General features: G+C 45.2%; 1 protein-coding gene across 4 annotated transcripts in view; it reads left to right on the top strand.

Moving 5' to 3' along the window:
• The window catches only part of SORCS1 (sortilin related VPS10 domain containing receptor 1), a 467,090-nt gene extending 454,296 nt beyond the window's left edge, over window positions 1-12,794 (top strand). The window contains exons 25-27 of one of the 4 annotated variants that reach the window (XM_054729115.1): window positions 7,389-7,494; window positions 7,619-7,779; window positions 12,673-12,794. In XM_054729115.1, the coding sequence (XP_054585090.1) occupies window positions 7,389-7,494; window positions 7,619-7,779; window positions 12,673-12,746 (341 nt within the window). In that variant the 3' untranslated portion in view covers window positions 12,747-12,794. Of the gene's footprint in view, window positions 1-7,388; window positions 7,495-7,618; window positions 7,780-9,399; window positions 9,772-12,672 lie in introns of those variants that run through there. The other 3 variants (XM_054729116.1, XM_008144286.3, XM_008144285.3) reach the window with 3 other exon arrangements.
• Window positions 12,795-13,738: the final 944 nt, after the last annotated feature.

Raw genomic sequence — 13,738 nt, 5'->3', positions numbered from 1 at the left:
TCTCTTGGATAGAATGAGAGTGAATACAGACAGCAACAAGGGTTTCTACACGGCTTTCCCAGCAATGCCATCACAGTGTGGACTTTACTACTTGGAAATAACCATACAAAGAGCCAAGGCTGCAGCAAAGGGGAAAGTGGTGCTCAGGAGGAGGCATTTCCTAACGTGTGTTGTGTGGCACATGGGTCCGTGGTCTAATGAGTGTGTGAAACTCTATGTAAAGTTAAATTAGTTTTGTTCACGCAAGATTGCTGTGAACTTTTAATATAATACACTCTTGAGCATCATGAATCTCCAAGATGGGGAATGCCCCATCTAACACTTCTGAGAAGTATTTGACCACAGGACTCTTTTGTCATCTTTCAGGGCTGGTTTTCTATAGAATACACTTTCAGCTATCTGATAGCAATAATATGATGATATTAAAAACTAGAGGCCCAGTGTGTGAAATTAGTGCATGGGTAGGGTCCCTATGCCTGGCCAGCTATCAGGGCTGATCAGGTTCCCCACCTCACTGCCTCCCTGCCTCCCCACCTCCTCCTTCCCTCACTACCAGCGCACCACCACTGCATGGTCCGCCCCCCCCCCAACTCCTTGCCTCCTCCTTCCCTCACTCCCTCAGCAACCTGCCACCACTGCTGGTTGCCTGCCATGTTCTGTGCCACCCCCTGGTATCAGCACACGTCATAGCAAGCGATCAAACTTCTGTTCTCCCAGTCGAACTTCCGAGGGGACACTTTGCATATTAGCCTTTTATATAGATAGATAGATAGATAGATAGATAGATAGATAGATAGATAGATAGATAGATATTGGGCATGCCCAGCCGACGTGGCTCAGTGGTTAAGTTTCGACCAATGAACCAGGAGGTCACGGTTTGATTCCTGGTCAGGTCACATGCCTGGGGTGCAGGCTCAATCCCCAGTGTGGGGCATGCAGGAGGCAGCCCCATCAATGATTCTCTTTTTTTATTAAATCTTTATTGTTCAGATTATTACAGTTGTTCCTCCTTTCCCCCCCCCCATAGCTCCCCTCCACCTAGTTCCCACCCCACCCCATGCCCTTACCGCCCCCCCCACTATCCTCATCCATAGGTGTATGATTTTTGTCCAGTCTCTTCCCGCACCCCCCAAACCCCTTTCCCACCAAGGATTTGTTAGTCCACTCCCTTTCTATGCTCTTGATTCTATTATATTCACCAGATTATTCTGTTCATCAGATTTTTTATTCACTTGGATTTTTAGATTCACTTGTTGGTAGATATGTATTTGTTGTTCATAATTTTTATCTTTACATTTTTCTTCTTCTTCCTCTTCTTAAAGAATACCTTTCAGCATTTCATATAATACTAGTTTAGCGGTGATGAACTCCTTTAGCTTTTTTTTTTATCTGTGAAGCTCTTTACCTGACCTTCAATTCTGAGTGATAGCTTTGCTAGGTAGAGTAATCTTGGTTGTAGGTTCTTGCTATTCATCACTTTGAATATTTCTTGCCACTCCCATCTGGCCTGCATAGTTTCTATTGAGAAATCAACTGACAATCCTATGGGTGCTCCCTTGTAGGTAACTAACTGTTTTTCTCTTGCTGCTTTTAATATTCTCTCTTTGTCTTTTGCTCTTGGCATTTTAATTATGATGTGTCTTGGTGTGGTCCTCTTTGGATTCCTTTTGTTTGGGGTTCTCTGTGCTTCCTGGACTTGTAAGTCTATTTCTTTCACCATGTGGGGGAAGTTTTCTGTCATTATATCTTCAAATATGTTTTCAATATCTTGCTCTCTCTCTTCTTCTGGCACCCCCATAATTTGGATGTTGGTACACTTGAAGTTGTCCCAGAGGCTTCTTACACTGTCTTCATATTTTTGGATTCTTTTTCTTTTTGCTTTTCCGGTTGGGTGTTTTTTGCTTCTTTGTGTTTCAAATCTTTGACTTGATTCTTGTGATCCTGTAGTCTGCTGTTGGATCTCTGTATATTATTCTTTATTTCAGTCAGTGTATGCTTAATTTCTAGTTGGTCCTTTTTCATATCCTCTAGGGTCTCACTAAATTTATCGGCCTTTTCTAGAAAATTCTTGAAAAACGTTATAACCGTGGTTTTGAATTCTATATCCAGTCATTTGTTTTCCTCCATTTCTTTCATTAGTGACCTGTTTCTTTGTCTCCGCATTTTGGCTGCTTCCCTGTGTTAATAGAGTGGCTTTGTGTGCTAGGTGTCCTATAGGGCCCAGTGGCTCAGCCTCCCCAGTTACCTGAGGTGGACACTCTTGGTGCACCCCTTTGTGGGCTGTGTGCACAGTCTTGTTGTAGTTAAGCCTTGATTGTTGTTGGTATCATTGTTGGTATCTTGTTGTAGTTAAGCCTTGATTATTGTTGGTACCTCCAGGCCAATTGGCTGTGAGGATCAGCTGTGTCTACAATGGGAGAACTTCTGTGCTGGAGACACCCTTATGAGGCAAGACTTGCTTCAGTGGGGCTTTGGTGCTCACTGAGTCTGCCCCCTGAGTGTGTCCCTTATGGATCTGAGGAGTTCTAATCTGGATGGTCCTACTCTGACCCTTGGGTACACTGGCTCTTGGATCTCCAAGGAGGTGCTAATTTAGCCTCTGCCTGAGGCCACCCAGCAGGAGCTATGGAGAGATCTACTGATTCCTCTTCTTTGTTTGGGTTTTGGAGGTGCCCAGATGAGGCCCAGCTGTGAAGCAATACAAGCTGCTGTGGGGCCTTGGGCCTTCTTTTGGATGTTCTGGGTCTCACTGACTCAGCTGCAGTGAGTTAGGTAAGTTTAGATTTCAAAGGACCAGGCCATTCATAGGCAAAGCCTCTATGCACAGCTGGGGTGGGGCGGAGTCTCAGGGCAGAGCAAACAACAATGGCTTCCCTTCAGCCCTGCCCTAAAAGGCCCCTGGGTCTCAGTGTCCCTTGGTAATCGCTGCAAGCACCTCTGAGAGAAAGCTGCCCTCGAGTTCTGCCTGCTGCCAGACAGTCCAGTTTTTCTCCGTATGAGTCTGGGTCCCCAGAGTCTCACCCGGAACTGGAGTTCATAGCAGTCAGGAGCTTGTGTCTCCCTCCTGAATGAAAAAGACAGCCACGTACTCAGTTGCCAGCCCTCTCAGCGCGCGCCTCCATACCTCTGCCTTTACTTCCGCAGCTCCTCTAAGTCTCAGTGTACTTTTCTCTTCCCTTCTAGTTGTAGAATTTCCACTTAGCCAGCCTTCCTGTGGTTCTGGATGATATCCGTTTTGTCTTTTAGTTGTAGTTTTGAAGTGGTTGTGCAAGGCAGCAAGTTCAGGTGTTTACCTATGCTGCCATCTTGGTTTCTGTGTTCATTTATGTTTCTCTCTCTCTCTCTCTCTCTCTCTCTCTCTCTCTCTCTCTCTCTCTCTCTCCTTTCCTCTCTGAAATCAATAAAAAATATTTTTAAAAAATATATTGGCCATGTACAAGACACTATGCTAGGGCTTTAAAAATATTATCTTACTTTATTCTCACAACTTTCTAAAATAAACATGTTTTATTTCCATTATGTAGATGAGGAAACAGATTCAGTTTAAGCCACTTAGCCCATAAGTGGAAGAGTCAGAATCTGATTCCACAAAAGGGACCATATCTATCAATTAATTCACCCTAAATGTGGAATTCTGACTTTGCTCTCACACATGCAATCTGTGACCATTTATTTAGCCCTCACTATATATCAAGACTATTGTTATTACTGTAAGCATGGCTATTATTATAATCAATCTAGGTTTTCATGCACAGAAGGTGAAAATTTGGTGCATTTCTGAGTTCCTCATGGGATTTTAGAATTGTGTTTGCCAGCACCCACACTGAGAAATGTCCGGTGACTTGTAGTGCTGTCCTGTCCTTATTGCTCTGTGCATGAATAATGGCAGATAAACTGCTCAGCACTTTCCCCTCTGCTTCCACCTTGTTTATGCTGCAATTGGAGAGGGATTAAGTTTTGCTAATTCCACACAACAAGCTAAAGCCCATTTATCACAATTTTCCATTCCTCAGCAAAACATACAAACGCACCTAAGTGTTGGGCAAAAACTAAGACATGCAGCTGCTGTTGTGTGGAGCAATAATGGCCTGTTTATATGCAGGCGCAGAGCAGCAAGAAGAACACAGAGGGCAATGGTATCGGTCTCCCTCCGCCTCTGCCTGCTGCATCTGCTTGCCGCTGGCCTGCCTCTGTGAAGTGCAGAAGGGGTGGGAGAGGGAGAAGATAGTACGCGTTTTAGAACATGGGACACAGAAGCTCATTTCCCAAAATAATGTGCTAATTACTAAACAGTATTAATGCCGCTTGCTTAGGAATGTGGTTTGAGTGGGAATTGTTTAGAATTGGAAGAGTTAAGCTAGTGATGGGGGAAGGGAAGGGGAAGAGAGAGAGAGAGAGAGAGAGAGAGAGAGAGAGAGAGAGAGAGAGAGTATGTGTGTGTTGGCTTTCTGTCTTAGAGAGAGGCTAGTCAAAGTAATTTCTTCTCTTAAGCTTTTCATTTATTTCAAATGCCAACCCTTTAAAGCAGGCTTAAGATTCTTCCTAGTTACACCGCAACACTGATATTCTGCTTATTCTAAAAGAACCTTCAGCTAGGAATTAGAAGTTTAGCAAATAACCATCCTAACCATCTTCGTCCTCTCTGGGTCTCCGTTTGTTCCCAGTCACAGTAAAGGTTTGCATTAGAAGGTTGCTTTTAAAATATCTCCCTATTATCATTTCCTTAATTGTGATAATGTGGAGAGAGCAAGAGACCTTATCTTTTAGAGTTGTATATGAATTTGTAAGGTAGCTGAGATTTGCTTCGAAATAATCCAGTGGTTGGGGGTTGTGGGGAATGGATGAAGGTAGAAAGGAAATGATAATACCGTCTGTGGATTTATGGTCATGGAAACAGGTGGTGGATCCATGAGACTTCATTTCTCTAGGCACACATAATACGCATATATACATATATGTGTGTATACGTGTCATCCAAGTTTCAAAGTGTATGATCTATGATTTTAAAACTTAATATTTTAACTTGTACCATTTGTTCATTTGCTTATTGTGCTATTGTTCTTGCCTTAATCCACTATCTGAAAACTATCTTTTAAAATTTTTGCTATCCCTCACTGAAATGCAAGCCCAGGGTTGAGTATATATAAGTGTGTGTGTGTGTGTGTGTGTGTGTGTGTGTGTGTGTGTTCACGTGTGTGTGGGGGGGGTTGGGGGGGGTGTGCGCTCATGCACGCATGTTTGCTGAGTGTGTGATAAATGACTTGGAGTCAATTCTTATTTCTTCGACTTACTGGTTCTGACATCTTTGGAACAACATTAATGAATGGGAATCTCATTGTTCTTATCTGTGCAGTGGAGACCGTAGGTCCTGCCTTCCATTTGTGAGTCAATGTTGATGTCTATGACTAACAGGTGTTCTCTGCCCTGATTTGGGTGAGAATTCTGAAATATTCCTGGACTCTTTTGCTGATGGCATTGTGCTAAGTACCTGAAAGAGACCTCTATTCTATGATTTCCAGCTAAAGCCACATGTGCCATGGGTGTTCCCCTGCATCTTCCACACACAGATCTGCAGACTCACACCTCACAGCTTAAGTGCTGCTTGACTTACAGAGGAGAGAGAATCACTGGGGTGCCTCATCTTAGTGCTTCCTAAAGGCTGATTCTACTAACACAACTGAGCCTGTTTTCTGGGAAAGAGGACTTGACTTTGTTTTTCACCAAATGATTTGGTGTATGGAATATACTTCACAGTACATAGGGGTTATTGAGTGGCTGGGCTGTTATCCTACAACTAGAGGCCCGGTGCATGAAATTAGTGCACTCAGGGGAGGGAGGGTTCCCTCAGCCCAGCCTGTGCCCTCTCGCAGTCTGGGAGCCCTCGGGGGATGTCCGACTGATGCCTAAGCCAGCAGTCGGACATCCTTAGCACTGCCCCGGAGGTGGGAGAGGCTCTTACCACCACTGCTGCACTCACCAGCCGTGAGCCTGGCTCAGGGCTTCTGGCTGAGCGGCGCGCCCCCTGTGGTAGTGCACTGACCACGAGGGGGCAGCTCCTGCATTGAGTGTCTGCCCCCTAGTGGTCAGTGCTTGTCATAGTGACCAGTCATTCCACCATTCAGTTGATTTGCATATTAGCTTTTATTATATAGGATAACCAGACAGCCTAGAGCAGCCTCGAGCCTTTGTCGGAGACCATCCGTATTACAGTCACCTGCTCTTGAATTTTAGTGACCAAAACTTTGCACTTTTGGCTCTCAACAGAGAAAAGCCAGAGAAAGTGGTGCTTAAAGGTCACCCACATTTCTGAGTATCAGGCTTTGCTTCAATTGATGGACATTAAAAGGTCAGCGCTCCGGATTCTAAGGGGTACATGTTGCTTGTCTTTTATGCTTGAGCTATGCTATTTTTGCAAAATGTCAGTTTGCAAGAGGGCAAAATTTAATTGGAAACAAAGTTTGAAAGTACAACAGGTTTGGCCCTGAGATGGAAGAGGTTTGGGAGTGGAGAGAGATGTTCCCTGGAGCTGCAATCTAAGGGCAAACTCTGGGAGGGAGAATCTTCTAAGGTAGCAAAGGCATCTGTTTAGTCTGAAAGGTGAATTCAACTTGCCTAGAAGGCCGCTGCTTCCTGGCATGAGCTGTTAGGGCTTCAGAGGTTGTAGAAACCACACCCGATTGCACACCCCTCCCCCAGCCCTTGAGATATATTCACTAAGCTACCGGTTTTCTGTGTGTAAAAAACATTAGCGTGCTCTGTGACTACTTTTCACTTCTTCCTTTCACATAACAAGGACTGGGATAGGAGTGAGAAAAAAATGGATAATTCATATACACATTCCTTTGGTAGATTTTCTGATTATCTGCATTGCTGAGAAGGAAAAGCTTGCATTCAGATTATAGGAAAATTGACTAAGTATATTATTATAAATATTGATTAGAAAAAAATAGTGGCAGCAGTAGTGATAAAAGCTAATATTTATAGAAGACTTAATTTGTGCCTAGCACTGTTATCAGTGCTTTGCATGCATTAACTCATTCGATCCTAGCCAGAGCCCCATGAGATACGCACTGCTGTTCTCATCTCAGCCCATGAGGCACATTAAGCTGAAATGACTTGCCCAGGGTACCACACCTTGCTCGTAGTGGAGCTGGCCTTGAATCCAAGTAATCTGACTTCACTGCCCCTCTGGGACAGGCCGACTGGAGCATTCTAGAGCTTGGGACAGGCTCTGACACACCCACACGTCGGCTGTGTGACATTCATCTTATATGCAGGTCCCACGAGCTTTTCTGGGACTCCCCATGCCTCTAGGTGAGCACCATGAGCCTCCCACAGAGTCCCGCCTGCCCACGTCCCTGCTCATGCCCATGCCTTGCTTTCCCCAGCCCCACTGATCGACCTCACTCCGACCCACAGTGGATCCGCCATGCTGATGCTGCTCTCCGTGGTGTTCGTGGGGCTGGCCGTGTTCGTCATCTACAAGTTTAAAAGGTACGTGTGCCTCCGTCCTTGGCTCCCCCACCCTCTGCCTTCTCCGGGACAGGTTCAGAAGCACGTGTCGCAAGTGATGCCCGTCTCCCGCGCATGGCAGTGATGGTGTCTGTTAATGTTTTAGGAAGATCCCCGGGATTAATGTTTATGCCCAGATGCAAAATGAGAAAGAACGGGAGATGGTCAGTCGAGTCAGTCCCACTGAAAACAGGCCCCATATCTCTCAGACTGAACTAAGGAGGCCTGGCCAGCTGATAGATGAGAAGGTGGAATCCCAGCTCCTAGGTAAATGATTCCCAGTAGCTGTCAGCCTTCAGCCTGAGTAGTCGGCGGCTGACTCTCTCTCTAACCCCTTTCTGGCTTGACATAACCACTGTTTTCTGCGCTAACATCCCTCCGAGAAGCAGCTAAGATAACTCCTTCCCTGCTTCCTCCCCTCGGAGGGAAAAAGCCTTCCTGCTCCTGTCTAGTTGTCCCCCTCCCCCTCATGGCTTTGTTCCTCTTTTTGCAAAACCCCTTGCTCAAACGTTGGTCTATACGCTTTCTTGGGCAAAGAGCAAAAAAACATTAGCTCTGACAAGACTCGGGAAGAGCTGGCCCCAGAGGCTGGCCCTGGTGGCCTGGAGGGACGGGCAGGGTATGAGGAATGGGGTACGTGACGACCAGAACAAGATATGGCAGCCTCACCTTGAGACCCCACGAGGTTTTCTGGGACTCCCCATACCTCTCATGACCATGCCTTGCTTTCCCCAGCCCCACTGATCCACCTCACTGGAGCAGTGACATAAGGAGGCTTAGGAGAGGAGTGACAGCCCGATCACCCTAGGATTTAAAAAAAAAAAAAAAAAAATCTAGCAGTAATCTAAAAATCGTCCCCCAGAAAATATAGAACCTGAGAATTTTAAGGACAAGAGGCACCGAGTTTGTAGAACATCCCAAGAGTGGGCTTTCCTGAGAGAGGTACTGGCCGGTTAGATGGGCAGCTCTCTTTCTCCTTTTGCCCTGCCCCCTACTGGAAGTGTTAAAATGGACTTCCTTACATATCAACAGAGCCTGTGACGTAAGCATGCAGATCCAACAGCTAGGAATAGAGTCTCCAGGGTGTCTGCGAGATCCTATTACTGTATTTTTCCGGCGTATAAGACGACATTTTAACCCAGGAAAATATTCTATACGCCCAGTCGTCTTATACGCCGGAAAATACGGTATTTATGGCAGAGAAAATTTCCCAAGAAGCTAGACAAATGCGTGAGGCCACCATTGTGATCCATTTCTCTTCTTGTTTCCTCCTGTCTGTTGGCAACAGGAGTTGAAGCCGTAACTGTTCCCACCTAGACCCTGCAATGCTGACTCCGACGGATAAATTACTATGTAACCATTCATGCTTCACGCTAATGTGATGATGCCAAGCCACCTAGCAGGCCCTGATAAGATTGTCACTTGGGGAAAAATGAGTACCTAAACGAAAACATCGCCCTGTCTTTAAATGGATAGCGGACAGTCCCATGGCTGTATTAAGGGGAAATTTAAATTCAATGACTGGCTCGTGCTGGAGGTAATAATAACCACTGCAGCCACGTCGAGTGTCCGGTTTTCACAGCGCGCTCTCTTTTATTTGGGGAGACAGGGCGACAAATGCGTAATTGCTTTGGGTTGGAAAGAAAAAGGTTTTTTTGTCTTCAGGCCCAGAGAGGCGTTCACCCTGTGTGTTCACTGCCAGAGCTTCTAGGTTGCCTTTCTGCGGGTCATTTGGTTTTCCATCCCATTTCCACGGGGTCTGAAGCACAGCCGCTGTTTTACTTTATCAAAGTAGCCCTCCCTCCCTCGCCAGGACATTGCAAAGTCTCTGACACCTTTCTATTTCCAGTGTCATTAAATGAGTAAGTGTTACACGTTTTCTCTTAGGAGAGTAGCTTTACCCTCCCCTCCCTCCCCTTCTGCTCAACCTGGTGACTCATCTCTCCGATTGCAAAGAGCAAGACACGCCACTCCACCTGCAACGCCAAAGCGGGGATCTGCTGGGGCACACTTTGCAATTTAAGGAAAACCCCCAGAGGCTCCAGGCGACCTGCTTGCCACCCATCAGGAAAGAATTTCGCTCTTGTCAAGCGCATCACCCTTCATGACCACTAACTCTGTGTTTTCTTTCTTTCCTCTGTCGTTCTGTTTCCTATTTTGCCAGGAAGTATTTCCATAGTTGCTGAGAATCAAAGCACAAAAGAAATCCCTACCTATGTAAATGTTTGAATGGAGGACGCCAGTAAAAACAAAACAAAAACAAACAAACCAAACAAATAAAGTAAAAACAATCAAAATCCAGACAAACAAACACTCACTGCATCGGGACTTTTTAATTCTCCAGACACAGACAACAAGGGTTGCTAGCTTTAAGCCTGTGCATGTGGACGGTACCTTGAGAACACGCTCGGAGGGGCAGTGGACAGGTGCTCTCTTTTCATGGAAAAACACTCCCCTCCCCCTCTCTTCTCTCTCTCTCTTTTTCTGATCCGTCGTGTTTGTAGACAATTCCTAACATATACAGGCCAAGGAAATCTGCATGCATTTTTGGAACTCTTCTTGGCTCTAGATTTAACAGCTATTTCAGCTCTACCAGCTGATGGGTGGGTGAGCCACCCCCAGCCCCTTTTCACAAGACACCAAGACATGCACAGAAGTTCAAAACCCGGAGCTATTTCTCTGTTCCATCTTCCTTATTGCCATGTCCACTTCCAAGTTATCTGGTGGCTGTGTTGGCCCGCAGTGGCCACAAGGCTGCTTTCTGCATCCTGTGTGGCCATGGGGACAAAGCTCTGAGTTGAAGTTCCCCGTATGCAGGCAGAGTAGGGAAGGACAGCTGGCAAGGGCAAGCATGTCGGGAGTGGACCTGTGTTTCCTGTTCATCCTTTCCGGTTATGACTGCTTCCCTCACAGCTTTCTTTACTCCTCCTCCAATTTATATGAAAAACAGAATCGTAGTTACCCCTGGACCTGCCTTCCCATTTGTTTGCTGTCCCTGTGGTCATGATCTGTAGATGTCTTTGTATCTCTCCCTTCCGGTCCCCGAGTTACCCTTCACCTGTTCCTGCCTTTTCTTCCCAAACATGTTGCTAGATTCTGGACCTTAACCCTGACGTTCCCGAAATACTGGCCTAGCCTCTGCCAACCCTACCTCCACCGCCCACAGGTTCCTTGTCACTGTCAATCTTGGACACTCCCAAGCATGCCAGCTTCCGTACTCACTGACCAGCTGCATCCTGCCTTGCAGGGTTCAGCTTCATGTACCCTCTGTCTCCTCCTCTTCCAAATACCCTTGTCCTCTCCCACCTGGAAACATACCGTGTGTGTGAAAGAGTTGTATGTCTGCAGAGCAGTTCAGACCTGGCCGTGTGCATTGGCAAAGAAAGCATTCCGATGAATGGTGGTATCCTCACACCCTCACAAAATTCTCGTGCAGGCAGGTTTTAGAAGATTCTTGTGAGAAATGTTTTGAACATGTTACTGTATGGCAGGGCAATTTCCTTCTGTGATGGTTGCTGTATCCAGTATTTCCTGTCTCACAGTAGAGTAAAAATATTTGTAAAATAAAACCGTTTTCACCAGAAGAAGAAGCAGGTTAATGGGTTCAATGTTCAAGAGTGTCAAAAAGTCTGAACATATACAAAGGTCTTGTCTTACATGAGAATGAGATTTTGATTGTATAGGATGATCCCAGCCGTTTCACTTGCGCGCTCCCAGATCTCTGAGTATCATAGTATTGGCAAAGGCAACGTTAATAGCATAAAGGGGAGGCGTTAGCCAACTAACTAAAGCGATTGGCTCAAAGCATGAAGAAATCCCAGTTTTCCCCGGGCAATCAGGAGAGAAGGCCCCCTGAGAAAGAAGGAAACGAAAGTATGTTCAGCAGAAGCCCTTGGAATATTCTGGATTGGGCAAAGCCCACTCTAAAATTCAGGAGAAACAGTTTTGAAAAAAACTACTCGGAGCACAGCCTCCTTCTTGGTCAACAACAGGGTATAACAGGGCTCTGGGTGTCCTCAAGATCCTGAGGACCCTGGCCCTTTGGTAGCCCAGGCAGAGGAAGACTAGCCAAGCTGACGTTAGAGGTTAATCAAGCAGAAGTTTTTATGGTTGAAGATGCCCGCTATGAATTTGGGAAATGGATTATGCCTCAAGGCGGCCATCTATTTGTAGAAGGCAATTGCTCCCTGACCTGCCAGGCTTCCTATCCCATAGGAAACATCCTCATTGATCCTCTTCAGTTGGCGCCTCCCAAATTTAATCTGGAAGACAAAGTGTTTGGGAACCAAAAGAGGCCCAGAGAGTCCTCAGAGTTGCAGTTCTATTCATTATAATTGGAACATGATGAAAAGGGGACTAACACTCAGATCTAGCACAGTGCCTTGCCTAGAGTATCTATAAAGATGATGATTTATTGAAGGAATAAATGAATGATGACATGAGAAGACATAGGGAAGAATGGGCTTGTAAGTCCTAACTAAAAGCAGAGGTAGACATGAGATGCTTGGCATTCTGGGAAGTGACCAGCTCTAGATGCAGCATCTCCCAGGTCCTCATGTGCCTCTCCTACCTGTAGGAGATTCAAGAGGCAAGGTACTGCTCAGTAGGAATCTCACTGTTCTTAAGATCTAGCTCCGTGTTTCTCAAAGTGTGGTACTGGACTAGCAGTATCAGCATCACCTTGGACTTGTTAGAATGGCAGTTTTTGGGTCCCCACCCCATCTCTACTGAATCAGAAACTCCAGGGATGGAGCCCATCAATCTGTGTTTACAAGCCCCTCAGGCAATTGGGAAGTACGCTGAAGTTTGAGAACCACTGTACTAGGCCATTCCAGCTCAGTCCCCGAAGAGAACTTAGGAATAATAGTCTCTAGGTGGGAGGGACCCAAGTGCCTACCTACTTGCTAACAGCAGGTGCAAACACCAGGCAGAGTTTGGTGGGCTTGAGGCCAGAAGAGTGGGTGGGGAGGGATAGATGTAGAGGCTAAGATTCAGGGCAAGATGAAAATCTGCCATCACAATGTTTTCCAAAATCTCAGAAGGCAAGCTGTGCATGCTCTACCCTGAATTACCCCAACCCACATTTTCTCCCTTGCCTTATTCCTAATTGGGTTCACTGTCCAAAATGCAGAGGTTTGCTTTGCTTTTTTTTTTTTTCAGAAGTTCAAAACAGCAACTTTGAGAGCAATGGGGTGCTTGGCAGCTGTTCTGTGTTTTTCCAGGATTCCAACTGAGCATTGAAATCCCTCATTTGCCAACTTATTTTTATAGGAAGCCAATTTAAAAAAAAAAATAAAGTTTTCTTATAGTATTGGAACTACTTCTAATTTTCAAATGACTTTTTTGATGTATTTTTTTGTTAAATACTATGTAGTGTAATGTATAATTGCTCTTGTTTATTGCTTTTACAATCATATTTATTAAACAGATAATGTCTCTAAAGTCTTGGTTTCAAGGTGTTTATTTTATCCCAAAACTTAACATTCAGTCTTGATATAGAAATGATTTACCTCCTTGTTTCTCAAAGTGTGGTACTGGACCACACCTGAGGATTTCGTAAAGGCTGATTTTATGAGATTATAGTAAACGTCACAGGCTGGAAGGATGATTGATTGATGGATTGGTTTTTCTTTTGTTTTTTTGCTAACAAAGGAGAATATATTCTACCACCTGAATTCTGTCTACATTTCAGTTGACTATATAATGTTTCCTGCTTTATTCTCTTTAAAAATTACTCCAAACTGGTTACTTTGAAATACGTAACAGGCTCATTATTGTTAGCTCAAAATTAGAAGTGATTATTATGGAACAAACCCATTCAAATTTGTTCATAATCTTGGAGTTACCGAAGAATCAAACCTGCTTGAAATGAACTTGGGGAATGGTAAAGGCTCCAATGGTAGTGTGAAATTGCCTTTGAACCTGGAATTAAGAGAGTGGCGTTCCCCTTCTGGCTGTGCCAGCTGTGTGACCTTGAGCAAAGCACTTCAACATTCAAAAACCCTCATGCATATCATTTGAAAGACCAAGACACCTCCCAGCTTTGATATTCTGAGTGGGTGAGTCATTCCCGAGAGTCTCAAATAGCCGATTTAAACTTGGTGGATTGGCCTCATGGCTGGCCCAACACGTCTCTTCTTGGGCAATGTTTTGTCTTTATATTTGATTGAAATATGTGTGTAGGCACATAACCCTCCTTAGCCTTCCCAAAGAGTCATGAGGCTCA

This window comes from Eptesicus fuscus, chromosome 17, assembly GCF_027574615.1.
Source record: "Eptesicus fuscus isolate TK198812 chromosome 17, DD_ASM_mEF_20220401, whole genome shotgun sequence".
NCBI classification, from domain to species: domain Eukaryota; kingdom Metazoa; phylum Chordata; class Mammalia; order Chiroptera; family Vespertilionidae; genus Eptesicus; species Eptesicus fuscus.
Note: the sequence above shows the minus strand (reverse complement) of the source record. Positions and strands in the feature narration are given on the sequence as shown.